General features: G+C 46.4%; 1 protein-coding gene across 3 annotated transcripts; it reads left to right on the top strand.

Annotated features, from left to right (window-relative positions):
* Positions 1 to 5,250: 5,250 nt before the first annotated feature.
* Positions 5,251 to 25,801, top strand: LOC128837027 (alpha-1-antitrypsin-like). 3 transcript variants are annotated; one of them, XM_054027834.1, is made up of 5 exons: positions 5,251 to 5,360; positions 12,290 to 12,962; positions 21,414 to 21,684; positions 23,941 to 24,088; positions 25,558 to 25,801. In XM_054027834.1, exons 2-5 carry the CDS (start codon positions 12,305 to 12,307, stop codon positions 25,747 to 25,749), a joined length of 1,269 nt encoding a protein of 422 aa, XP_053883809.1. In that variant the 5' UTR covers positions 5,251 to 5,360; positions 12,290 to 12,304; the 3' UTR covers positions 25,750 to 25,801. The 3 variants fall into 3 exon arrangements, with proteins under 3 accessions (XP_053883809.1, XP_053883812.1, XP_053883810.1); XM_054027837.1 differs by lacking the exon at positions 5,251 to 5,360 and adding an exon at positions 6,436 to 6,482; XM_054027835.1 differs by lacking the exon at positions 5,251 to 5,360 and adding an exon at positions 7,575 to 7,650.
* Positions 25,802 to 27,779: the final 1,978 nt, after the last annotated feature.

The following is a 27,779-nucleotide window of genomic DNA, read 5'->3' as shown; positions in this document are numbered from 1 at the left end:
CACTGTGAGGTAGTAAAGCAGAAGATGGCCTGGGACTGTGGGAGAGTAGGAACGCTGAAACATATTTCTCCCAGAAGTGGAAACCACAGTAGTAACCTGGCTGAGTTACGAAAAGGATGCAGCAGTTTCTGGAGTGAAAGTGGGGCTGCAGAGGAGAAACTGATGGGGTGTACCTGCTGGAAGGGGTGTCAGCTTGACCAAGCTAATCCCCAGAACCACCAGAAGGTGGTGCCATGCAGAAGTGAGTAGAGCAACCCATCCTACCACTCAAGAATTAAATCTTGGAGTCATTGTGGACAGTTCATAGAATCATAGAATATCAGGGTTGGAAGGGACCTCAGGAGGTCATCTAGTCCAATCCCCTGCTCAAAGCAGGACCAACCCCAACTAAATCATCCCAGCCAGGGCTTTGTCAAGTCGGGCCTTAAAAACCTCTAAGGATGGAGGTTCCACCACCTCCCTAGGTAACCCATTCCAGTGCTTTACCACCCTCCTAGTGAAATAATTTTTCCTAATATCCAGCCTAGACCTCCCCCACTACAACTTGAGACCATTGCTCCTTGTTCTGTCATCTGCCACCACTGAGAACAACCTAGCTCCATTCTCTTTGGAACCCCCCTTCAGGTAGTTGAAGTCTTCTATCAAATCCCCCCTCACTCTTTTTTTCTGCAGACTAAATAAGCCCAATTCCCTCAGCCTCTCCTCATGTGCCCCAACCCCCTAATCATTTTCATTGCCCTCTGCTGCACTCTCTCCAATTTGTCAACATCCTTTCTGTAGTGTGGGGGCCCAAAACTAGAAGCAATACGCCGGATGTGGCCTCACCAGTGCAGAATAGAGAGGAATAATCACTTCCCTCGATCTGCTGGCAATGCTCCTACTAATACAGCCCAATATGCTGTTAGCCTTCTTGGCAACAAGGGCACATTGTTGACTCATATCCAGCTTCTCATCCACTGTAATCCCCAGATCCTTTTCTGGAGAACTGCCACTTTGTCTGTCGGTCCTCAGTGTGTAGCAGTGCATGGGATTCTTCCATCCTAAGTGCAGGATGCTGCACTTGTCCTTGTTAAACCTCATCAGATTTCTTTTGGCCCAGTCCTCCAATTTGTCTAGGTCACTCTAGGCCCTATGCCTATCCTTCAACGTATCTACTTCTCCCCCCAACTTAGTGTCATCTGTGAACTTGCTGAGGGTGTAATCCATCCCATCATCCAGATCTTTAATGAAGATGTTGAACAAAACCAGCCCCAGGACAGACCCCTGGGGTATTCCACTTGATATCCGCTGCCAACTAGACATCGAGCCATGGATCACTACTAATTGAGCCCAATGATCTAGCCAGCTTTCTATCCACCTTATAGTACATACATCCAATCCATACTTTTTTAACTTGCTGGCAAGAATACTGTGGGAGACTGTATCAAAAGCTTTGCTAAAGTCAAAGTATATCATGTCCACCACTTTCCCCATATCCACAGAGCCAGTTATCTCTTCATAGAAGGCAATTAGGTTAGTCAGGCATGCCTTGCCCTTGGTGAATTCATGCTGACTATTCCTGATCACCTTCCTCTCCTCCAAGTGCTTCAAAATAGATTCCTTGAGGACCTGCTCCATGATTTTTCCGGGGACTGAAGTGAGGCTGACCAGTCTGTGGTTCCCTGGATTCTCCTTCTTCCCTTTTTTAAAGATGGGCACTATATTTGCCTTTTTTCCAGTCGTCCAGGACACCCCCCCCCCCCGATTGCCACGAGTTTTCAAAGATAATGGCCAATGGCTCTGCAATCACATCCGCCAACTCCCTCAGTACCCTCCGATGCATTAGATCCAGGCCCATGGATTTGTGCACGTCCAGCTTTTCTAAATAGTCCTTAACCTGTTCTTTCACCGCTGAGGGCTGCTCACCTCCTCCCCATACTATGTTGCCCAGTACAGCAGTCTGGGAACTGACCTTGTCTGTGAAGACCGAGGCAAAAAAAGCATTGAGTACTTCAGCTTTTTCCACATCATCTGTCACTAGGTTGCCTCCCCCATTCAGCAAAGGTCCCACACTTTCCCTGACCTTCTTCTTGTTTCTAACATACCTGTAGAAAGCCTTCTTGTTACTCTTCACATCCCTTGCTAGCTGCAACTCCAATTGTGCTTTGGCTTTCTGGATTACATACCTGCATGCTCAAGCAATATTTTTATACTCCTTCCTAGACATCTGTCCAAGTTTCCACTTCTTGTAAGCTTCCTTTTTGTATTTAAATTCATTGAAGATTTCTCTGTTAAGCCAACCTGGTCGCCTGCCATATTTGCTATTCTTTCTGCATATTGGAATGGTTTGTTCCTGCACCCTCAATAAGGCTTCTTTAAAATACAGCCAGCTCTCCTGGACTACTTTCCCCCTCATATTAGCCTCCCAGGAGATCCTGCCCATCAGTTCCCTGAGGGAGCCAAAGTCTGCTTTTCTGAAGTCCAAGGACCATAGTCTGCTGCTCTCCTTTCTTCCTTTTGTCAGGATCCTAAACTCGACCATCTCATGCCTAGGTTGCCACCCACTTCTACTTCCCCTACCAATTCTTCTCTGTTTATGAGCAGCAGGTCAAGAGAAACACGGCTCCTAGTTGGTTCCTCCAGCACTTGCATGAGGAAGTTGTCCCCAACACTCTCCAAAAACTTCCTGGATAGTCCGTGCATTGCTGAATTGCTCTCCCAGCAGATGTCAGTTCTCCAAAAACGTCTGGTCAGTGTGAAGTGGCAGTCAAAAAAGCTGACAGAATGTTAGAAACCATTAGGAAAGGGATGGATAATAAGACAGTAAGTATCATAACATCACTATATAAATCCATGGTATGCACACACCTTCAATACTGTGTACAATTTTGGGAGCCCCATCTCAAAAAAAAGATATATTAAAATTGGAAAAGGTACAGAGAAGGGCAACATAAAAGATTTGGGGTATGGAACAGCTTTCATATGAGGAGAGATGAAAAAAAGACAGAGTGTTCAGTTTGGAAAACAGACGACTAAGGGGGGATATGAAAGAAATCTATAAAGTCATGAATAGTGTGGAGAAAGTGAATAAGGAAGTATTATTTACCCCTTCACATAGCATAAGAACCCGGGGTCTCTTGATGAAATTAATAGGCATCAGGTTTAAAACAAATGTAAAGAAGTACTTCTTAAAACAACACAAGTCAACCTGTGGAACTTGTTGCCAAGAGATGTTGTAAATGTCAAAAGTATAACTGGGTTCAAAAAAGAATTAGATAAGTTCATGGAGGATGGGTCTTTCAATGGCTAGCAGCCAAAATCTTTAGGGTTGCAACCCCATGCTCTGAGTGTTTCTAAGCCTCTAACTGCCAGATTCTAGGACTGGATGACAGGGGATGGATCACTCGATAATTGCCCTGTTCTGTTAATTCCCTCTGAATCATTGGCATTGCCAGAATCAGAGTCAGGAATCAAGCCAAGGGTCAGAATCAGCGTCAATAGACGGGGTGGGGCACAGAAACAGGGAACCATATCCCTAATCTGGACTCCAATGGGACTGTGCATGTGCTTAAAGCTAGACACATGCTTAAATGCTTTGTTGGACTGAAGCCTTAAACCTACAGCCCTCTCTTCCACAACAGCACAGAGGGCCGGCTGGTGACTCCTGCTTCTCCCATTATCCACTCTCCTAGTGGCTCTCAGTCACCCAGTTGACCCAGAGCCTCACTTCAACCATAAATGTTCTCTGGGATACCAGGCTCCTCCATCTTTGCTAGGTTAGCCCATTTGCACCAGAGAGGGCCACCAAGCTCATTTACTCCACTCCTCAGCCCATCTAGCCTCTGCTACTTTCCCCACAGGTAGGTCCCCAGACCAACAGAGAGACAATGTGGAGTCCAGAGTAAGGGGGAGGGGGCAAAGAAGGAACAAGTCTGAAGAAACAACCCCCCCCCCATAGAAATTCATAGAATATCAGGGTTGGAGGGGACCTCAGGAGGCCATCTAGTCCAACCCTCTGCTCAAATCAGGACCAATCCCCAGACAGTTTTTTTACCCCAGTTCCCTAAGTGGCCCCCTCAAGGGCTGAACTCACAACTCTGGGTTTAGCAGGCCAATGCTCAAACCACTGAGCTATCCCTCCCCAGGTTGGAGGGAGGAGATCTACACATGTGTGAATCTGGGGACATGAGCTAAACTGGGCCTGATTCTCCCATTTGCACCTTGTGCAGTCACCAATACCTGTATAAGGTGAGCGTCAGACATTATTGGCTCAGAACGGTAGCACTGTGCCCAGGTGCCAATGACTACACTGGGTGACAGGGAGGGGTAAATCAGGTCCATTGTGCAGTAATGACAGGTAAACACTGACTACAGAATGGCAAACAACACACATCTGTGATTAACTTGGTTTTCCCATCCTCATCAGTAACTAGCCTGTAAATAACTTGAGAGCTGGAATCCATCATTAGCAGACAGTGCTCTGCCAGTTCTGAATGAAAATCACGGTATTTGTAATAAAAAGGAGATCACAAAAATACACTGGCAAACCTATTGTTTTATTTAAACTATTGTCATTTTATAAGTTAAACAGACTGCTGGTATCCACTGTCTGGCCTGATTCTATCCTTGATTCTACGTGAGATTATAAAAGAACTAGAACATACTTGAACATTGCATTTACCAGACTGTGTTCTAATCATTTTTATTCAACATAGCAAACACAGTGGAATTTGCCAGTCACTATAGCAACCTATAGTTACTACAAACATAAATGATGCCTTTTTATTTAATTTTTGGGGGGGGGGGGTGGAGGGAGGGTCCCGGTTACTTGCTTTGTCAATGGGAATGTAGATAAGTAATAGGTGTTTAGTTTTATATGCATTACATACACAGTGTAAGAGCTAATAAAAGTTTTCAGGCATGGAAACAAGGAATCTGAACTATTAAGAAGAGATCTGCTGGCAGTACTTAGTTACCTGAGGTTTGCCATTAGGCCCCAAGCCAGTACTATACACATGTAATTTTACTCACTTGAAACCAATGGGATTATTGAAATGAGTAAAGTTTCTCATGCATGTAAGTAGTTGCAAGCCTGGGGCTTTAGTGTTCCTCACTGTAGCATAAACAGAAGTGAGGTGGAAACCTATGTCCAATGTGCACAAACCCACATTTAGGGCATGCACACACAGCAAAATTGGGTGCACCGTAAAACTAACATCATCACTGTTTGCTCTGTGCAATCAGTAAAGTACTAACCTTTAGCAGACCTGGTTAATCTTTACTAGAGGACATTTTGCTTTCATAATGCTTTTTAGCAGCCTAAATAGCAAAGCAAAGTGCAGCACAGCCTGGTGAACACCACAGGATTCTTGGAACCTGCGGTAAGTAATCATTTTACCATGGGGACTTCAAATGTGTATAACCAGTGTTGCATGCAATTTATGTTATGCCATTTGATTCACATGGTGGTGCCTTTTGTTCTGTTTGGTATAAGGAAATGTGTCGTAAGCAACCATTCTAGGGTGCAATAACCATGATGATATTTAAAATGCACGTAGCACGTTACCTGATCAGAGCACTGTAAAAGCACTAATCGACTAATCTTCACAGCAGGTGGGTAAGCAGTTATATGGTGACAGTAATTTAACAGGGATTTAGCACAAAAATGTCCTTTGCAGGCAGTGCTGATCTCTATGAGTGAGCACACTGAAGTCAGGGAAAAGCTGCTATTGATTTTTATGAGGGCAGAAATTAATCTCGTGTCTTGGGGAGGGGGAGTGCTCAACGAAAGGAGCATTCAGGAACTAGGGAATCTGCTTATTTTATTTTTCCTTGCTTAGAAATTGCTATCTTATAACCAGAATGAAGGATGGGAAGCAGCACCATCTGGTGAATAAGATTATGTATTTGATGGAGGTGTTTCTCCTTTGTGACTTAGCATATTACTAGTATAGCAGTTTTCACCTTGTGTAGTTTGAACTGGGAGTTCTGGAAAGCTTGTAAAGGATGCAGGACATGTCCTCTACAATGTAGGACTTTTTAAGTAGCCAGTACTTAAACTATCCTACAGAAGATTGTATTCAGGGATGTCTTTTTCCGAATCACAGAAATAGTGTCTCTAGCACAGGTAAGTTAGTGGTATCCAGACAGGGAACAAGTTCCACCAGAGGCAGGGCATTTACCCCAGCCCTCCTCTCAGTTTGCTGGTGGGATTTTAATAAGGTTAGGGTTACCATCCGTCCGGGTTTCCCCGGACATGTCCGGCTTTTTCAGCCTTAAATGGCCGTCCGGGAGGGATTTCTAATGAAGTAGAAATGTCCAGGATTTCCCCTCCTGCGGAGTGCGGCGCGGCTGATTGGACGCCTGGCCTGATTGAAAGCTGCTCGCAGCCACTAGGGCCTCTAGCAGCCAGAGTCCCTCCCCCTCCCCCGCTCCTTCCTCCCCCACAGAGCAGCGGGGAAGTGGTTGAGTCCACGTGGAGCCTGCATTTCTCCCTCTGCTGGGTGAGTGGGGGGAGCAGGGCAGGCGGCGGCAGGGTGTGTGTGTAGAGGCTGCAGGGGGCAGGGGTGTGCAGAGGCTGCAGGGTGAGTGGGGAGCAGGGGGCACAGAGGCTGCAGGGGCGGGGGGGTGCAGAGGCTGCAGGGTGAGTGGGGAGCAGGGGGTACAGAGGCTGCAGAGGCTGCAGGGCGAGTGGGGAGCAGGGGGCACAGAGGCTGCAGGGGCGGGGGGGTGCAGAGGCTGCAGGGCGAGTGGGGAGCAGGGGGCACAGAGGCTGCAGGGGCGGGGGGCGCAGAGGCTGCAGGGCGAGTGGGGAGCAGGGGGCACAGAGGCTGCAGGGGCGGGGGGTGCAGAGGCTGCAGGGTGAGGAGGAGCAGGGCAGGCAAGGGCATAGAGGCTGCAGGGGCTGCAGGGCGAGTGGGGAGCAGGGAAGCACTTAGCAACCCCCAACCAAGATCAGAGCAGGAGGGAGGAGGGGGAATGCGGGGTGCTCAGAGGAGGGGGCAGAGTTGGGGCAGGGACTTTGGGGAAGGGGTTGGAATGGGGACGGAGAAGGGGTGGGGTTGGGGCGGGGCCGGGGGCGGGAGCAGGGCCCCATGGAGTGTCCTCTTTTTTAAATGTTTGAATATGGTAACCCTAAATAAGGTGGCTCCAGCTAGCCCCAAGGGTTTTCTCCATCACGCCACTGGGGAAGCAAGAGCTGCCATTCTCAGCTGTAAAATCAGCATGACAGGACAAATGCTGACTTATGTCAGTCAAACATGATTACCAAGTCCATTAAAAGCAAACTGCCCTAAGCACCTCTGAGTCTCAGCATGTTCTTGTGTCATTTGCCTGTTTCAACAGAAAGTTCTGCATGGCAGGAATCACATCTCCTACAACCCTCAGCACTTTGTCAATGCTTAACACAGAACAAGAGGGAAACTGAGGCAGAGGGGTGAAGTGATTTCTCTATGGCTACACAGCAAGTCAGTGCAGACCTGGGACTAGAACTCAGGCACACCTGACTTCGAATCCTGTGTTTATATCCAGTCTAGACTAGACTGAGATCTGCTGATGAAAAGCACTATAAAATAGTGAAATATTATTCTAATTTTGTGCAGGTTGCATTGTATTTGCATTTTAAGAAATTGTAAGGAATTGTCTTTGGTAACAGAAACCCTGAATCATAAAGTAAGTGTAAGATATTGTAGTTTGTGCTTTATAACACATTCTGATTTAAATAGCGTCTCTTGATAATTATAATTATCTGATCTCCTGGCAAACCGTGAAAGGCAAATACAGCAACCACAGCAAATTTGAAGTCCAAAGCAATGGCTCCCAGTCTTACTGAGGGGGAAAATACTCTGAAAGCTTGCAGAGCAAAGATTCTATTAAAAAGACTATTTCATTAGATAGTCCCTTAATCCACGGAGCTTTAAAATCATATTCCTGAATGCATTAAGTGGCTTGTTTCTCATACTGTATTTGCCTTAAATAAAATCCCTTTTCAATCAGTATATATCTTGGAACTATCCTTCTTTTATGGGACAAAAAGTCAGATTTTAAATGACTGCAGAGGTGTTAATTGCCCACTTTATCTTGAATGATCTCTTGCAACATGTGTTAACTCTTTATGCTTAATAGTCTATTACACCTTGGATTTAGTTGTGACATTCTGATCACCTTTTGCAAACCTGAAGACAAGTTCTATGTAGCTCAAAAGCTTGTCCATTTTGTCAACCAAAAGTTGGTCCAGTAAAAGATATTACCTCACCCACCTTATGTCTCTCAGATTTTAAATTATTTTTTAAAAATTGAAAATCAATAGCCACCTTTGTCCCCACCTCTGTTCTTGGCTCAGCTCAATAACAGACTAATAGAGACAGTGTATCTTAGTGCAGAATTAGGCCCATCATATTGAAAAACTAAATTATAGTCCAAAAACTTAATTATATTTAAATTTCTCTTTCTACTCCTAAAGATCAGTCCAGGTTTCCAAACTGAAGGACTTTGGAAGGAATGCCAAACCCTACATTTTAAAATAATTGTAAAATTAAATGAGCATAAACATTTTTGACGAGCCCTAAAACAGAAATGGCAGGGTGACCTGGGTCTTCTGTTTAAGTGCCCCAGGGTATTTCTAGCATAGTTAAGAACAAACATTCTACTATTATACTTATCCAATGCTTTAGCACAAGATCCTGATCCTGCAAGGTACTAAATGCCCCATTTCATCCACTGAAATTAATGGAATTGAGCACTTTGCACCATCAGGTCCTTAAAATATATTATGAATGCTTGAAAAATACCCTAATTTGTAATTCTTTGGGCCTCCATTTTGTCATGCACTCCAATCAGACACAGGGTTCACGCCTCAAGAGAGTTCATTGCAGAGGTCAGGCCCCCACTTGCCTTGTCCTCTACAATTCTGATATAGACAGCCTGGGTCTCTACTGTGTTACACCAGTTTCATTCAGGTAGAATTTCACTGACTAGAATGGAGCCACACTAGCCTGAAGCTAGAGTAACCAGTGTTGGCATCACTCATGATTTTATTGTGAGTCTTGCAATATTTGGTATGTTTCTTAAAGTCCAAGCTCCTGGAGTCAAGTGAAGGTATGAGATTAATCTGTGCATGGGAGGTTAGGTTAGATATTAGGAAACACTTTTTAACTATTTGGATAGCTAACCTCTGGAACAGGCTTCCAAGGAAGGTTGTGGAATCCCCATCACTGGAGGTTTTTAAGAACAGGTTGGACAAACACCTGTCAGGGATGGTCTAGATTTACTTGGTCCTTCCTCAGTGCAGAGGGCTGGACTTGATGACCTCTCAAGGTCCCTTCTGGCCCTACATTTCTATGAATATGTGAGAATCTCAGATTTCAATTTAAAAAAAAAAGTAAATCTCTAGCCCAGAATCAGGCCCATATTATATTAGATTCTGACAGTGAATTGAAAATTGAAATGCAATGTGATTAACTCTATGAAAGTTAATCAGTCAGCCACAAAAACAACCAAGCCAAGGGAAAAAAAACTATTATAGTTATGTAGCGCAAGACAAACTAATCAAAAATTTAAAACAATATACACTAAAACAATACAGAAAATTGGAATTCATATTGAAATACAACTGTAATTGAAACATCTTGTCTGAGCCACTAAAATTACTTCTTGAACAGGGACATTCAAACTCAATATGTATCTCACATTCCAAGTAAATATGAATTGGCTAATAAATCTGCCCATATAAAATTCCAACAATATTGTATGTTTAGTGTTAGGCACTAAAAGAGATGAGAGCGAAGAATAGTGGTGGCTTTGATGTGAAATGAAATATTCATCGATATTGATGATAACTAGATAAATTGTGACTAGAGCTGAGTAAATAGTTCACAATGAATAATTTATCCAAATGTATCCAAAGTTTAGGCTTGCAGAGAATCTGTGAGCAGATTAGGTTTAGCTCTTGTTCATGTGTTATGAGAGTTGATTTCTTTTCAAATGGTTTTATTCACATTGTCTGGAGAGCGTTAGCACCAAATATTCAAATTAGGAGCTTTGTAAAACTAGTCAGATAAGTCATGAGGTATTGTTTCTGTGTCCTGACTGGATGAGAACACAAGAATAGCCATTTTAAATAATATGTATGTGAATTTTAAATTTGATTGCTATGAACACTTGCAGATGTTCTGCTTTTCTGCAATATTTGCAAACAGAAGTCTGCTTTTTACAAATATTCATGCTTCTAAAACCCAAGGGATCAAATATTTGCAGAAAGACAATAAAAAGATACAGACACAAAGTGAAGCATATTCCTTTAAAAATTAGAGTGATTATTCACTGAAAATATTTTGTAATATTTGCCCAGTCCTAATTGCAATCTTTGTGCAATGTAACATCATGGCAAGTGGATATTAATGGGATAAAATAAATCTGCTCCCTCCAGAGAGATAGCCAAGAGACAGCAGTGAACAAATACCCTTGATAATACTCTTTGGAGTTTTGTCCCTGCTGGGATACAAGGCCACTGTTGGTGCAGAGACCTTCAATTTACACCTTCCTGAGTGAAATTTAGTGAATTTCCCCGTATTTGCCCCGTATTTCTCAAACCAATTCACAACCCTCGTGCCATTTGTTTGGCCCAGCTGCAGGTAAATTCATGTTTAGAAAGGAGTTCAGCTCTGATACTCACATCCAGATTAAGATTCCAAACTCACTTGATGATGGGTTTATACAGTCGTTAGCAGACAAAATAATGTACTTCCTGCAACCAGAAGGAAAGAAGGCAAACTGAAATGGGTTGACTTCTATGGGTCTGATCTTAAACCCACTGAAGTCAACAGAAAATAATGTCATTGTCTTCAACGAGTTTTGGATTATGTTCACCCGTATTATTCTGGGACATCTGCCCTCTTAGGTACAAAATACCAGGGCATCTTCCTGCCCTTCCTACCACAAACACCCTGGGTACTACCTGCCCATCCCACCAATGGGAGATGGCACAACCCCCACGAACTTCTGCTCCTGGGGTTGCCACGGCTACTGACCTCACCAAGCAGGGCACAGCATCCGCTGAATCCACCCTGCTGCCACCTTGTGGTCAATCCCACAGACAGTACCTGCATGGTGGTAACTGGCCACTCCCGGACCCAAGCTCTTCCTGTCCTGCTTGCAGCTCCCAAGCCAACCCATCCCTGCAGCTCCCAGACACTCTGGAGCCAGAGCTACCTCTGTGCAGGCACCCGTGCCCCCTGACTCCCCCACCATAGCCCCTAGGGCCTGAGGGAGCCCGCAGGGGTGTGACTGACAACAATGGGACTTTTAATGTCTTACGGATTTCCTGGGACAGCTACCTAAAAAAAAGGGATGCCCCCAGGAAAACCAAGACAGTTGGCAACCCTAGTTCTCAGCTCTAGAGTATGTTGGGAACTGGAATATTATTCTTGACCAAGAGAGTACCTGCTCAAGTTAAAGAGTCCTGTAAAAGGAAAATAACTTTCTAAAATGTCCCTGAGCGTGAAATTTTTTTTTTGTAGTGTTGAAAAAATGAACCATTCCAGTGGGTTTACTGGTTTCTGAAGGGAAGAACACTATTTCACATTCTTTCTAGATGGGTTTTTTCACTGAGGTATCTCACTGTTACACAGAGTGTAAGAGTTTTTGGGTTTGCTATAAAAAGCCAGGCATCTTTTGTTGAAACGCAGCATCTTGTAAACCTGACAATAATTAGGGTATTTAAAGCAGCGATGGAGGAACCAGCTCAGAGGCAATAAGAACCAGTCCGGATGTGTCCCCTCAACTTGTATTCAGCTTTAGACAGTGATTCCTGCCTGCCTAACTCTTCCCCTTGTCTTGACTCACAAGATTTCTGGCTCTCCTAACCCAGTGGCCCTCCTGTTGTGAACAATCTTAGAGCCTTAGTGTCAAAAGCAATCTCCAGCACTGTAGTATTTTGGCTCACAAGAGGTGCCATACTTTAAACAGTCACATGTGTCCATACGAGTAAAGTAACATCCACTGCATAGTCTCCCCTCTGTGTCCTTTGACCTAAATTAAATACACAGCACCTTCAATGACCTACCCTTGCTTTTTCGGCAATAACACTGGATGGTCATAGGGATGAGGGAGGTGGAGCAGAGGAGGAGCATGTAGGAGAATTGCAGGGAGGCTAAGGACACCATTAAGAACAGAGTTGGGCCACACAAAAATTTAATCACCGAAGAGTTAATCACAGGATCACCTATTATATGGGGATGAGAGAGTAATTTTCGCTACTAGGTTTATTTATTTATTTTACTCTTACTAACCAATTTGTTTTTGCCACACACAGTAGTTCCACTGGAAGATGAAGCCCGTCCTCTATCTGTGTTTGTTACTTGCTGGGCTTCATGCTGTTGCCCATTGCGATCACCTGCCTGACCACCACAATGGACATGACCATCATAAAGATACAGTTCATGAGGAACACCATGAGGAACACCATCATGTAGGTGACTGCCTCAAACTAGCTCCCAGCAATGCTGATTTTGCATTTAGACTCTACAAGCAGATTAACTCAGAAGCCCCTAAGAAGAACATTTTCTTCTCTCCTGTTAGCATCTCCACTGCCTTTGCAATGCTGGCCCTTGGTGCTAAATCAGCCACTCTGACTCAGATTCTGGAAGGACTCGCCTTTAATCTGACAGAACTTCAGGAGAAGGAGATACATGATGGTTTCCATAATCTCATCCACATTCTAAACCGTCCTGACAGTGAGCTCCAACTTGATATGGGAAACGCCTTGTTTCTGAAAGAAAAACTGAAAACACTAGAGAAGTTTTTAGAGGACATCAAAAAGCTGTATGAAGCAGAAGCTTTTAGTATCAACTTCAAGAATACTGCAGAGGCTCAGAAACAGATCAATGATTATGTAGAGAAGAAAACACATGGGAAAATAGTTGAATTAGTCAAGGACCTTGATCCGGAGACTGCAATGATTTTGGTTAGCTATATCTTCTTTAAAGGTAAGTAGACATATACAGACAGATGTCTGTTTAATATGTTTTAGATGGCTGAGTATGATCGGTCTTAGAATCTAAGACAAGAAAACTACCGTTCTTTTTTATAATCTATGGGGAGCTGTACAGATTGTTAATCTTGTAAATTGACCTATCTTGACAGTTATCAAGTCATTTCATTATGATTTTAAATAAGTGTTGTTGCTGTAGAAAGAAATGGGTGGAAACCAAATGCCCACATCCCTGTTCACTTAACTGTGAAAAGCAGCTGCAGGCTCATTCTGCTATGAGAGGAAACATGAACCACATCCTGTAGCACAAGGCACACAGCAAACTTGCATCATCACTGAATTTTGAGGCAAAGGGAGGCCCTTTTCTCCCATGGGTACAGCATTCATCTGGAACTAGAGTTTTCTTTAGAGAGAGTTAGTAATAAGTACAATGTTGCACCCCTCACCTACTCCATTTTTGCTTGTAAGCATTAAGGGATGAGTGAACTACCTGATCCTTCTTATCAGTCTCTTTCAAAGGTTGCATGATTCAAGGGTGGCCAATCTACTGCAGACAAATATTTTTCAGACATGTTTTGTGCCTTGTTAGCACTACCATTGATGCTGCTACAATATGCCATTGTACAATGAAACTAGTCAGTGTAAGCAGAGTAAAAGACGGTTACTCACCGTTGTAACTGTTGTTCTTCGAGATGTGTTGCTCATATCCATTCCATTAGGTGTGTGCGCGCCGCGTGCACGATCGTCGGAAGATTTTCTACCCTAGCAACACCGGCGGGTCGGCTGTGGAGCCCCCTAGAGTGGCGCCTTCATGGCGCTGAATATATACCCCAGCCGACCCGGCGCCCCCTCAGTTCCTTCTTGCCGGCTACTCCGACAGTGGGGACGGGGGGCGGGTTTGGAATGGATATGAGCAACACATCTCGAAGAACAACAGTTACAACGGTGAGTAACTGTCTTTTCTTCTTCGAGTGCTTGCTCATATCCATTCCATTAGGTGACTCCCAAGCCCAACTTAGGTGGTGGGGTCGGAGTGAGACATTGCTGTGTGCAAAACCGCTGATCCGAAAGCAGCATCGTCTCTGGACTGCTGCACTAGTGCATAGTGAGCTGTAAATGTGTGGACTGATGACCAAACCGCTGCTCTACAAATGTCCTGGATCGGAACTTGTGCCAGGAAAGCCGTCGAGGAAGCCTGGGCCCTCGTGGAGTGAGCGGTGAGGTGCGGTGCTGAGACACCTGCCAGGTCATAGCAAGTCCGGATGCAAGACGTAATCCAGGAGGATAGGCATTGTGAGGAGACCGGTGAGCCTTTCATTCGGTCGGCCACTGCAACGAAGAGTTGTGTCGTCTTTCTAAAGTGCTTTGTGCGGTCAATATAGAAGGCCAGGGCCCTTCGTACGTCCAGGGAATGCAAACGTTGATCCTGGCGAGTGGCATGTGGTTTGGGATGAAAGACCGGGAGAAAGATGTCCTGGTTGATATGAAAAGGAGAAACCACCTTAGGGAGAAAGGCAGGATGTGGACGAAGCTGCACTTTATCCTTATGGAAAACTGTATAAGGGGGCTCGGATGTAAGCGCCCTGAGTTCAGAAACGCGCCTTGCTGAGGTGATGGCTACAAGGAAGGCTGTCTTCCAGGATAGGTACAAAAGTGAACAGGTGGCCAGTGGCTCGAATGGAGGACCTGTGAGCTTGGAGAGAACCAGGTTGAGGTCCCACGTCTGAACGGGCTGACGTTGTTGTGGGTACATCCGGTCTAAGCCCTTGAGGAATCTAACGACCATCGGGTTAGAGAATACCGAGGACGCGAGTTCCCCTGGGTGAAAGGCTGATATAGCGGCCAGGTGAACTCTAATTGAAGATATCGCCAACCCCTGCTGTTTTAGGGAGAGGAGATATTCCAAAATGAGAGGAATGGGTGCCTGCAACGGGGACATGGCTCGTTGTTCGCACCAACAGGAGAACCGCTTCCACTTGGCCAGGTACGTGGTGCGTGTTGAGGGCTTCCTACTGCTCAGCAGAATCTGTTGGACAGAGTGCGAGCATTGCTGCTCTGCCTGGGTGAACCATGGAGCAGCCACGCCGTGAGGTGGAGTGATTGCAGGTCGGGGTGACGCAGCCGGCCGTGGTCCTGAGAGATGAGATCCGGACACAACGGAAGCGGGATCGGTGTCTGAACCGAGAGTTCCAACAGTGTGGTGTACCAATGTTGTCTCGGCCACGCTGGAGCGACCAGAATTACCTGTGCCTGGTCTCTGCGCAATTTTAACAGTACCTTGTGGACCAGAGGAAACGGAGGGAAGGCATAAAACAGGTGGTCTTTCCAGGGAAGGAGAAACGCATCCGAGAGGGAGCCCGGAGCTCGACCTTGCAGGGAGCAGAACACGTGGCACTTCCTGTTGTCTCGAGATGCAAACAGGTCTATCTGGGGAAACCCCCACCTCCGGAAGATGGAATGTATGATGTCCGGACGGATAGACCACTCGTGCGTCTGGAAGGACCTGCTGAGTCGGTCCGCTAGAGTGTTCTGGACTCCAGGGAGGAACGATGCCGTGAGATGGATTGAGTGGGCGATGCAGAAGTCCCACAGGCGAATGGCCTCTTGGCATAGAATTGACGAACGTGCTCCTCCTTGCTTGTTGATGTAAAACATGGCCGTGGTGTTGTCAATGAGAACTAACACACATCGGCCACGTAGGAGGTTGAGAAATGCCTGGCACGCCAGGCGCACCACCATCAGTTCCCGAACATTGATGTGCAGGGCTAGCTGGGGTGCAGTCCACAGGCCCTGGGTATGGTGTTCGTTGAGATGGGCGCCCCAACCCAGAGATGAAGCGTCTGTGACCAGGTGCAGAGAGGGTTGTGGGGCGTGAAATGGCATCCCCTCGCAGACCACATTGTGATCTAGCCACCAGGTGAGGGAGGTCAGGACCGAGATCGGGACCATAACCACCATGTTCAGGCTGTCCCGATGTGGTCGATATATTGACGACACCCAGGTCTGGAGTGGGCGAAGCCGAAGTCTGGCATGCCTGGTTACGTACGTGCAGGAGGCCATGTGACCCAGCAGGGTAAGGCACGACCTCACCGTGGTAGTTGGGAACGCCTGGAGCCCTTGAATGAGGCTCGTGATGGTGCCAAATCGGTTGTCTGGCAGGATGGCTTGTGCACGTCTGGAGTCTAGAACTGCGCCTATGAATTCTATTCTCTGGGTAGGTTCTAGAGTGGATTTGTCCTTGTTGAGTAGGATGCCCAACTCGTTGAATGTGTGCACTATTATGTGGACGTGAGCTTGAACTTGCTCCTTGGTGCGACCGCGTACCAGCCAGTCGTCTAGGTACGGGAACACCTGTATCCCTTGCCGACGAAGGTACGCTGCCACGACAGCCATACATTTCGTGAACACTCTTGGGGCCGAGGATAGGCCGAAGGGAAGGACTGCAAATTGGTAGTGCACCATGTTTACCACGAATCGCAGGAAGCGTCTGTGAGGTGGGTAAATTGAGATGTGAAAGTATGCGTCTTTCATGTCGAGGGCGGCGAACCAGTCTCCAGGATCGAGGGAAGGGATAATGGCCCCCAAAGAGACCATGCGGAACTTCAACTTTACTACGAATTTGTTGAGTCCGTGCAAGTCCAAGATGGGCCGCAGATCTCCTTTGGACTTGGGGATCAGGAAGTAACGGGAATAAAATCCCCTGCCCCTTAACTCTACTGGAACCTCCTCTATGGCCCCCATAGCAAGGAGCGTGGAAACCTCCTGTATAAGAAGTTGCTCGTGAGAAGGGTCCCTGAAGAGGGACGGGGAAGGGGGGTGGAAGGGGGGGATAGAAGAAAACTGGATAGTGTATCCCCTCTCCACTGTGCGGAGGACCCAACGGTCCGAAGTTATAAGGGACCAAGCACGGTAGAAGTGGGAGAGACGATCCCGAAAGGAGGGGGCTGGATCCTGGGGGATGACTGGGGCGCCGTCCTCGACCGCACCTTCAAAAGTTCTGCCTGGGGCCTGAAGGTGGTCTAGGTGGCCCCTGGTTCTGGCCGGGTTGAGGGCCGGCCCACCTTCTTCTACCACCTCGCCCTCGCCTCCGGGTCGAGTCCTGTCTCTGACGAGGCGGGGGGGGGTAGAAGCGCTGAGGCTGCGGCCTAAATGGTCTGCGCTGAGGGCCCACAACATGCATCCCCAGGGAGCGCATGATTGTTTTCGAGTCCTTGAGGCTCTGCAGGCGAGAGTCCGTCTTGTCCGAGAACAATCCACGTCCCTCAAAGGGCAGATCCTGTAGGGTTTGCTGTAGCTCCGGAGGCAAACCCGAAACTTGAAGCCAGGAGATCCTCCGCATAGCGATACCCGAAGCCAGGGTCCTCGCAGCTGAGTCTGCTATGTCCAAGGAGGCCTGCAAGGAGGTCCGAGCCACCTTCTTACCCTCCTCTACCATGGCTCCAAACTCTTCCCTGGACTCTTGGGGAATCAACTCCTTAAACTTCCCCATAGAGTTCCAGGAGTTAAAATTGTAACGGCTCAATAGCGCCTGTTGGTTCGCCGCTCTAAGTTGCAGCCCTCCGGCTGAGTAAACCTTACGGCCAAACAAATCGAGCCGCTTAGCCTCTTTTGATTTAGGCGCTGCAGCCTGCTGGCCGTGGCGCTCTCGTGCGTTCACTGATTCCACCACCAGTGAACACGGTTGGGGGTGGGTATACAAGTACCCGTAGTCCTTAGACGGGACAAAGTACTTCCTTTCCACCCCTCTCGCTGTGGGTGGGATAGAGGCAGGAGTTTGCCATATCGTATCCGCATTGGTTTGTATCGTGCGGATCAGGGGTAGCGCCACCCTCGATGGGGCATCCGCTCCGAGGATGTTCACGATAGGGTCCTGTACTTCCACTATCTCCTCCGCCTGCAGGTCCATATTACGGGCCATCCTACGCAGGAGATCCTGGTGAGCCCGAAGATCTATCGGAGGGGGACCCGTACATGAAGTGCCCGCCACTGCCTCATCCGGAGAGGAGGAGGAAGACGCCTCCGGTGGTACTGGATCCAAGGGGGGGTCCTGATCCCCCTGCTCTTGGGCCGGAGCATCACCTGTACTCGGGTCTATGGTGTCAGGTGGCGTGGACACGGAAGCCTCCATGCCCCCTGGCGGAGGCCGAGAGATGGTGGATTCTGGGGCCCTTCTAACCGAGTGACCCGAGCGAGAGGTCGATGGTATTGGAGCCCCTTGCTCCTGGTGGTACGCCCACGGGGTCCAAAATGACCAGTGAGATGGTCCATGAGAGTGGTCCTCTGCCATCTCCTGCCAATGGCCCAAGTTCCGTTCCTCGGCTTGCCCTTGAGGGGGGTATGCCGATCTCGACAGGTCCTCCGAGGAGCGAGACACCGATCTTGACGGCCATGGCGGTGCCGAGAGAGATGAAACGACCCCCGTGGGCTGCGGTGCCGCACGGTAGCGGTCCGGAGATGATCTATCTCTGCGCGGTGCCGGCGAACGGTGCCGGGACCGCGATCGGTGCCGATGACCTCGTCGGTGCCGGGAGCCGGATCTGGACCTCGACGAGGACCTGGAGTATGCCCAGTGCCGGGAGCGGCCTCTCGACGTCGAGCGTCGACCGTAGCGGTGCCGAGAAATACGTCTCGACGTTGATCGGTGCCGACGATCATAGTGGTGCCGAGACGTAGACCGGTGCCGCGACGAAGATCTTGGCCGCGAGTACGACCGGTGCCGAGGTGATATTCGGTGCCGGGACTGCGAGCGGCGTGGGGACCTGCTTCTGGACCTGGACCGGTGCCGAGGTTCCAGCCCTTGTGATGGAGGGCGCATCAAGGCAGGTTTCCCCCTTGACTGGACCGGGCGGGTCAACGGTGCCGTCGGTGCCAGTGGTTGAGGCGGTGCCGGCTCTGTGAGAGCTATCAAGTCTCTCGCCGCCACGAAGGTCTCCGGAGTCGACGGGAGTTGTATTACCGCCGGTCTCGGTGGAGACGCTATCTGCACCGGACTCAACGGCCTCGGTGCCGGAGTCGACAGTGCTGGAGGCACCTGTTTCCGGTGCTCCACCGGCGCACTCGGCTCTACCCCCGGCACTGGGGGAGCCGGCGTCTTCGGTACAGAGGTCCCCGTCTTATGGGCTTTTTTATGCCCCGGGGATAATGACCGGCGCCGAGGTGCCTGCTGCGGTGCCGACGAGGTCCGGTGCCGGGGAGGTTTGTCCGACACCGCCCGCGTTGTCGGCATTGCCGGTGCTGCTGGGGCACTGCGCACCGAGGCGCTAGGTGCCTGGGCCTGGCTCGTAGAAGGAGTGTCCGGGCTAAGTGCCGCCTCCATCAGGAGTTGCCGGAGCCGAAAGTCCCGCTCTTTCTTGGTCCTTGGTCTGAAGGCCTTACAGATCTTGCACTTATCTGTTTGGTGGGACTCTCCCAGGCACTTCAGACAGGAGTCGTGCGGGTCGCTCGTGGGCATAGGTTTAGCGCAGGAGGCGCACTGCTTGAAGCCGGGAGCTCTGGGCATGAGCCCGGGCCCACGGCCGGGGGAGAAAGGGGGCGACGACCCCCTTAGTCCCCTGGACTATTATAACAAATCTAACAACTTTAAACTATTTAACTATTAAACTACAAACACTAGAACTATAACTATAACTACAACTGCGAATAACTAATTAAGCTAGGGAGAGTGGAGAACAGCTATGCCGCGCTCCACAGTTCCAACGACCGTCAGGGGCGGTAAGAAGGAACTGAGGGGGCGCCGGGTCGGCTGGGGTATATATTCAGCGCCATGAAGGCGCCACTCTAGGGGGCTCCACAGCCGACCCGCCGGTGTTGCTAGGGTAGAAAATCTTCCGACGATCGTCCACGCGGCGCGCACACACCTAATGGAATGGATATGAGCAAGCACTCGAAGAAGAACATGAGTTTTAATGCCCGTTATGGGCCAGATCCAAAGCCCACTGAAGTCAATAGGAGTCTTTCCATTGAACTCAATGAGTTTTGGATCAGGCCCTCTGACCACAACACAGCTAAAGTGAGCTTCATATATAAAGTGTTGCACTTACCTTACAGTGAAACTACGTCTGTCTCCACAACAGAATGTGAGCCTGTGACATCTGAATTCAAATCCATATTATTCAAGTGGGTTCAAAAGAAAGTAAACGAGGTCCCAAGTCTAGAGTAGAAATGGGCCAGTTAAAACACAATTGGTCTTCCCGACAGCACATAAATTGGCCCCAATTAATCATAAACCCACACAAATAGAGTAATTTTTCTTTCTTCAAAACTATAGTTTTAAAAACATTTAACCATTCATTCAAAGTTATATGTCTGGGCAATACAGCGATGCCCCTATATTATTCTAATAAAGGAATAAAAATAGTCTTGTGATTAGAGCACAGGATTAGAAGTCTGAGTCTAGTTCCCATGTTTTTTAACCTCTCTGTGCCTCCCTGACTATGAAATAGGGACAATAATACTTCCCTATCTCAGTGGGGCATTGTTAGGGCCCTAACAAATTCACAACCAAGAAAAATGCGTCACGGACCGTTAAATCTGGTCTCCCCCTGTGAAATATGGTCTTTTGTGTGCTTTTACCCTCTACTATACAGATTTCACAGGAGAGACCAGCATTTCTCAAACTGGGGTCCTGACCCAAAAGGGAGTTGCAGGGGGGTTGCTAGGTTATTTTAGTGGGGTAATGGTATTGCCATCCTTACTTCTGCACTGCTGCCAGAACTGGGCAGCTGGAGAGCGGTGGCTGTTGGCTGGGCGCCAAACTCTAAAGGCAGTGCCCCACCAGCAGCAGTGCAAAAGTAAAGGTGACAATATCATACCATGCCACCCTTACTTCTGCGCTGCTACCTTCAGAGCTGGGCGGCCGGAGAGTGGTGGCTGCCGACCGAGGGCCCAGCACTGCAGGCAGCAGCGCAGAAGTAAGGGTGGCAATACCATATTTAGCCATCCTTACTGCTGTGCTGCTGCTGGCGGTGGCTCTGCCTTCAGAGCTGGGCAGCTGGAGCACCACCAGCAGCCTCGCAGAAGCAAGGGTAGCAGAGTACCGCAACCCTCCCTACAATAACCCTGCAACCCCGCCCCCCCAGCTCCTTTTTGGGTTGAGACCCCTACAATTACAACACTGTGAAATTTCAGATTTAAATCGCTGAAACCATGAAATTTACAATTTTAAAAACCCTATAACCATGAAATTGACCCAAATGGACTGTGAATTTGGTAGGGCCCTAGGCATTGTAAGGCTTATTGTAATTCCTTAATGTTTCTGGGGTGTTCCACTATGATTAGGTATTTCTATGGCCTACGAATAAATACATGTTGCAAAACAAATAATCCGTTATAAATAAAAATTAGCTTTTGAATTACATACACACATATCCTTACATGGTTCACCTGGACTGTATGTGTAATGCCTCTTTTCCAGAATATTCAACTGCATTCTCTTTCTTTCTGTTAGGCAAGTGGGAAAAGCCTTTTATGCCAAAGGACACTAAAGAAAGAGACTTCTTTGTGGATGAGGAAACAATCGTTAAAGTTCCTATGATGCACAAAATGGGCAGGTTTAACCTCCATTTCGATAGGGAGCTGTCTTGCACAGTGGTCCAACTTTATTACAATGGAAGTGCTACAGCATTTTTTATTCTGCCTAATAAAGGAAAAATGAAGCAGGTAGAAGATGCTCTGTGGAAAGAAACTGTGTCCAGATGGTCAAATTCAATCCATCCAAGGTAATCTTTTGGCAGTCAAGTATCATTTCAAAGTATTATGGAGTTGCCAATTCAAGTATGGGGGCACGGCACATCTGAAGTGCTGATGTACTTTGAAAAGTAAAACTGTGAAAATGACACTGTGGGGTTCCATGTTTATATCTCTCAGTGACTCCAAATCAGACCTGCTCAGTTTAACAATTTTTTCTCCTAATTGCCAACCCTGCAAACTCACCCTGAGCTTTCAGAGTCAAGCTGGGTTCTTTTTTCGCTCAGGCATTCCCATCAATAAAGATCCTGCAATTGGAATATATTTAATCATTCTTCCAGTGATTCATGGGCTGGAATAGAATCCAGCTTTCTCTCCCAGAGCTGCATCGGTTCTGCAGGGCTGTCAGGAATAAAAAGTAGTAAAAGTGTGTTTGAGTCACTAATGTAATCAGTTTGGTTGATCAAGAAGATGCAATTTCCACAGTCACTTTTCAGGACAGAATTGCATTTTGAAGTATCTTGACAAATTGCCAGTGGTATTAACACCTTTCATAAACCAGAATCACAACTAACAGAGAATTCAATCACATGGTTGTGTAGACCGCGAGAACCTCATTCTCTGAAACAAGTTAAGAAAATTGTGACAAACTCTTTCACCTAGAAGAGAAAAGGGAAATGACAGGCACAAAATGTATTACTTATTCATTTTCTAAATCTAGTATCTACAATACTAGAAATACTTGTTATAGACTTGTATACACATTACAAGGATCATTGAATTCCATGATCAACAAGAGTTATGGTTATTTGTGGATTTCCTGATTTTCTAGGATTTTATTTTTCAAGCTACACCTCCACCCCGATATAACGCTACCCGATATAACACAAATTCAGATATAATGCGGTAAAGCTGTGCTCCGGGGGGGGGATGGAGGGGGGGGCTGCGCACTCCGGCAGATCAAAGCAAGTTCGATATAACGCGGTTTCACCTATAACGCAGTAAGATTGTTTGGCTCCCGAGGACAGCGTTATATTGAGGTAGAGGTGTATAATATTCTGATGAAGTTCTGCTAGCTCCCACTGCTGGAATCAACACCAGCTACAACTTTCCACTGCTAAAACTTGCTGGCACAAGAAGAGATGCTAGAACCGTTAGAGAAGCTGCATCAGTCAAGTCAGCCTACTTTCTGAGTCCCGCACTGATTCACTGTTAATAATCAAGAGAAGCCTATTTGCACCCATGGCTCTCACTACATCTGCCTGAACTCTCTTTTAACAAAGTCTTGTGTTTGCAGTTCTGTAAAGCATTTGGTGCAGCATCTAACAAAACCGTACTAGATAAATGAGTTCACATTGGTTCGAATATGGGCCTGGGTTGAAGGAGTGTAATCAAAATGTGCTGATAAAGAGCAATATGGGCCTCATCCAAAGCCTAGTGAAGAAACATGCTAATTTGGTTTGCTGGTGCTAATTAGCTAGATTGGGGTAGGCAACCTATAGCACACGAGCTGATTTTCAGTGGCACTCACACTGCCCGGGTCCTGGCCACCGGTCCGGGGGGCTTTGCATTTTAATTTAATTTTAAATGAAGCATCTTAAACATTTTAAAAACCTTATTTACTTTACATACAACAATAGCTTCGTTATATATTATAGACTTATAGAAAGAGACCTTCTAAAAATGTTAAAAGGTATGACTGGCACGCGAAACCTTAAATTAGGGTGAATAAATGAAGACTCGGCACAGCACTTCTGAAAGGTTGCCCACCCCTGAGCTAGATGATACTAAAGGGGGAGGTGTTGCAGAAGTTACTGAGGATACTGAAATATAAAGCGTCACGGAGGAGTTAGAGATATCAGGCAGTAAATTGGATAGCAGGTGGCAATGTGATACTGACAAAAAAAAAGTTACTGCAATTCTCAGCTCCATACTCTGGAGCATCTTGGGCTAAATTCATCATTGGTGTAAGTCCACTGAAGAGCAACAAAAAATATGAGAGACCACATGAACTAAATGGCCAATTTTAGACCTGGTGTAATATGATCTCCTGAGGTTCCTTCCAACCCTGATTCTATGATCACCAAAGGCAGAGGTGTTACATCAGAGATGAGTTCAACCCGTTTGAAAGCCCTGGAAATCGGAGGGACAGTTAGTACTGTATACAAGGGAGCGTGCCTACTCCCTGGGGTTTTCCTGTAACAGTCACAGAAACTAAATAGCTTGTACACTGTATTCTGACCTAAGTGAAATATTTTAGCGTCTTGTTGTGTTTCTTCTTCTAACAGCTCAGCAAACCTGTACATTCCAAAATTTTCAATCTCTGCTACCTATGATTTAAAGGACCATCTCATCAAAATGGGCATTACTGATGTGTTCACCAAACAAGCTGATCTGTCTGGAATCACTGGGGACCCTGAGCTGCAGGTTTCAAGAGTAAGTTTGCAAAAGCGGGGGTTCTCTTTTCCTTTTCAAAATGCCATGTTAAAATGTACCTTGCTTAGCAGAGTGTCACCATGTCTGATTGTCAGTCATAATGGGATGGATCCATCCCTGGCTTAACTCTGCTCAGATCAGGGGGTTTATAGCAGGGATGAATTCTAAACAGACGCTGCCAAAGGTACTTGGAAGATGCTGCCCAGCCTCCTGCCCCAGGAAAGTAGGACTGAAGTGCAGGCTGGCCACCCCAATGAGTCTGGAAGAGGTGCAGGCAGGGGGTAGGAAACTAAATGGCATCCCATTCCCCACAAGATGGCAATTCAAGGTGGGGATATCATGAAGGGGTGGGTCGTAGAGAAAGAAGAGAAGATCTCAGGGTTAAGGGATACACTTCAGATAAGCATAGATGTTTTTGGACTAATTTCTGGAATTTAACTGGATGTCATTTATAGTAGTTGTTTAGCTGTGTTTGCCCAAATACCTTCAGTTGTTTCCTTTCCCCCACGTGTAAAGAGACTAATAAAAGCAATTTAAATGCTTCTCCCATATTTATTGGTCTTAGAGGGCACAAGAAGTACTTATGCCTTGTGCGGGTCCTCTGCACACAGGTGAATTTCAGCCATAATCCCTCAGAAACCAGTTCTCCATCCCTTCCAGAGATCTTGGAGATCTGTGATTGAGACTATTCTTTGTAGATGGAAACAAAAATCTTCTTCATAGAGGGGAGGATCAAACAGATCCATCATGTCCAGTTTTGGGCACCACACTCTAAGAAACGTGGACAAACTGGAGCCCAGAGGAGAGCAACGACAATGAAAAGAAGTATAGAAAACCTGACCGATGAGGAAAGGTTGAAAGTATTGGATGTGTTTAGTCTAGAGAAGACAGAGGGGGGGACATGATGATAGTCTTCAAATATGAAAAAAGTGTTATAACTATAAGGAGGTATAGACCTATAACTAAAAATTTTCATTGATCAATTTTTTTTCATGTCTACCAAGGGTAGACCAAGAAATAATCAGCATAGTTTGCAGGAAGGGAGATTTAGGTTAGATATTAGGAAAAACTTTCTAACTATAAAGGCAGTTAAGGACTGGAACAGGTTACCTAAGAAGGTGGAGGAATACCCATCATTGGTGGCTTTTAAGAACAGGTTAATGAACATATGTCAGGCATGGTCTAGGTATACTTAATCCTGCCTCAGCACAGAGGGGTGGACTAGACGACCTCTTGGGGTCTCTTCCAGCCCTGAATTTCTATGATTCGATTAACTTGTTTCTCAGAGATGTGGCAATTGCTAGAATAAGAAAACGTCCTCTCTTTCTGTAGTGTCTGTTCAGTCCTGTCCATCTGCCCACTCTTCCCCAGGAGACTTTCTAAACAGCTCTAGAAGCCATCAGATTAATCTTTACTTACAAGCTACTGTTCTCTGCCCAGAACTGCAATGTGTGCTTTATCTCCCACAGGTTGTCCATAAGGCCGTGCTGAACATTGATGAGAGAGGCACAGAGGCAGCAGCAGCCACTGCCATTGAAATAATGCCGATGTCTGTTCCTCTAAACATTGAATTCAACTCTCCCTTCCTGGTGATGATTTTTGATAGAACTACCAACAGCACACTCTTCGTTGGAAAGATAAATAACCCTGCTGAACCTTAAGTGCTATCACTTCAGACGGCTATTACTAAATAAAGAAGCTTTGCCACCTGAATTGACTGGTTAGAAGTATTCCTTGCTTTTTTAGTGAATACGTTCGCTCAACATCAGAACCAATAGCAACTGGTACTGAAAAAGATAAATTGGGTTTATGCAGCATAGTTATCTGATGTGGGCAGGAAAAGTATTTTTTAATTAGGCCCGCAAACAAAAAACATTTCTGACAGCTGAGAATTAAGAGACTTAAGTAAGATTTCCAGATTCTCCAGCACACAGCCATGATGATTTGCATCACAATAGAAGCTTCTTGTTTAATTTTTGGCAGTCAGCTAATGTGCTTTGGATGAAATGATGAACAATTTTGCTAACAGAGCAGAACTGGTGTCATTCTGTCATAGCTGGAGATGTAGCACTGTTCTGGGAAGTAAAGGGAGCTGGAGGTTGGGAAAGGAAGGAGAGACGATAAGGGGAGATAGGAGGCTAGCCTTTTACTAGGGTCACCATTGGGGATGGGCAAACCTATTTTTAAAAGTACATAAGAAACTTTTCCTTCCCACCTTAAGTTTTTTCCCATTAACAGAATTGAACGGGTACCAAATCTTCCTTTAGGGTCTGAAATGAGCGCGCAGCTCCACATGGAACTGGAAGTGCTAATAATAAACCATAAAAAAGGTTGTTGCCACAAGATGTTGTAAATTCAGCAAGCCTGGATAGTTTGGGTGTGTATTTGAACTTCGACTCTGTTAAGGGTGCGCCCATCTCATGAGTCAGTGCAGGGGTATAGCTGCTTGAGCACGGGCTGTATTTTGACTGGTAATTATGCAGGCACTGGGGAGTCCTCACCGTCCACTGGCAGACCTGTAGAAAATCTATATCTGGAGATACAGCACAGTTCAGCTGTTTCAATCACTCCTTTTAAAGGAATGAATATGCACAATGGGTCAGATCCTCATAACCAGAAATGCACTGCCGGATTCCACCCTACTTCCAAGGCACAACTTAATGCAGATTTAGGGCTGCTCTAAGTTGTAGTGGCTGTTTAATAACCTCTAAAGGGCTGCTCTGGAAACCAAATATCAGATAGGTGTAGCAGCCACACTCACTTCCTTTCTCCCACCATAACCCCGACAACAGGGTTGTCTCTGAGGGTGTAGAGTAGGAATCATGCTGGCAATTCCACACCCTGAGGGATCACCCCACACTGGAGGAACTCCCACTTTGCAAGGCAGTCTCAATAAGGGCAAGATATAAAGCATGAGTTTGTAGAGGAGGGAAACATGAAGATGACATCAATCTGGAGCATAGATTCCAAGGCCAGAAGAAACCATTTTGATCATCTAGTCTGACCTCATGTTTAACTCAGGCCATAGAACTTCCCCAGATTGATTCCTAGAGCAGATCTTTTAGAAAAACATCCAATCTTGATTTTAAAATAGCCAGTGATGGAGAATCCACCACCACCCTTGGTAAATTGTTCTGATGGTTAATTACTCTCATTGTTAAAAATTTGACTTATTTTCCATCTAAATTTGTCTAGCGTCAACTTTTCAAGCCATTAGACCATGTTATATCTTTCTCTGCTAAACCAAAGAGTGTTCCCCATGGAGATACTTATAGACTGTAATCAACTCACCGCCTAAGTTCTCTTTATTAAGCTAAATAGATTGAGCACATTGAATCTATCAGTATGAGGCCTGTTTTCTAATCTTTTAAACATTATCGTGGCTCTTCTCAGAACCCTCTCCAATTTATCAACATCCTTCTTGAATTGTGGGCACCAGATCCAGACACAGTATTCCAGCAGCAGTTGCACCAGTGCCAAATTTAGATGTAAACTAACCTTTCTACTCCTAGCTGAGATTCCTCTGTTTATGGATGTGAAACAGAGAGTAAAAACACAGCCTCCACTTTCCCAGTTCAAAGGAACAGGAAAATGTGTTTGTAAACCTAGGCAAATTGGACTTCAAGAAACATTTCAGCTTTAAGTTCCCAACAGGAAAGCTAACTGAGAAACAGCTGTTAAATGTCACTTT

The sequence above is a fragment of the Malaclemys terrapin genome, chromosome 4 (genome assembly GCF_027887155.1).
Source record: "Malaclemys terrapin pileata isolate rMalTer1 chromosome 4, rMalTer1.hap1, whole genome shotgun sequence".
Taxonomy (NCBI): domain Eukaryota; kingdom Metazoa; phylum Chordata; order Testudines; family Emydidae; genus Malaclemys; species Malaclemys terrapin.
Note: the sequence above shows the minus strand (reverse complement) of the source record. Positions and strands in the feature narration are given on the sequence as shown.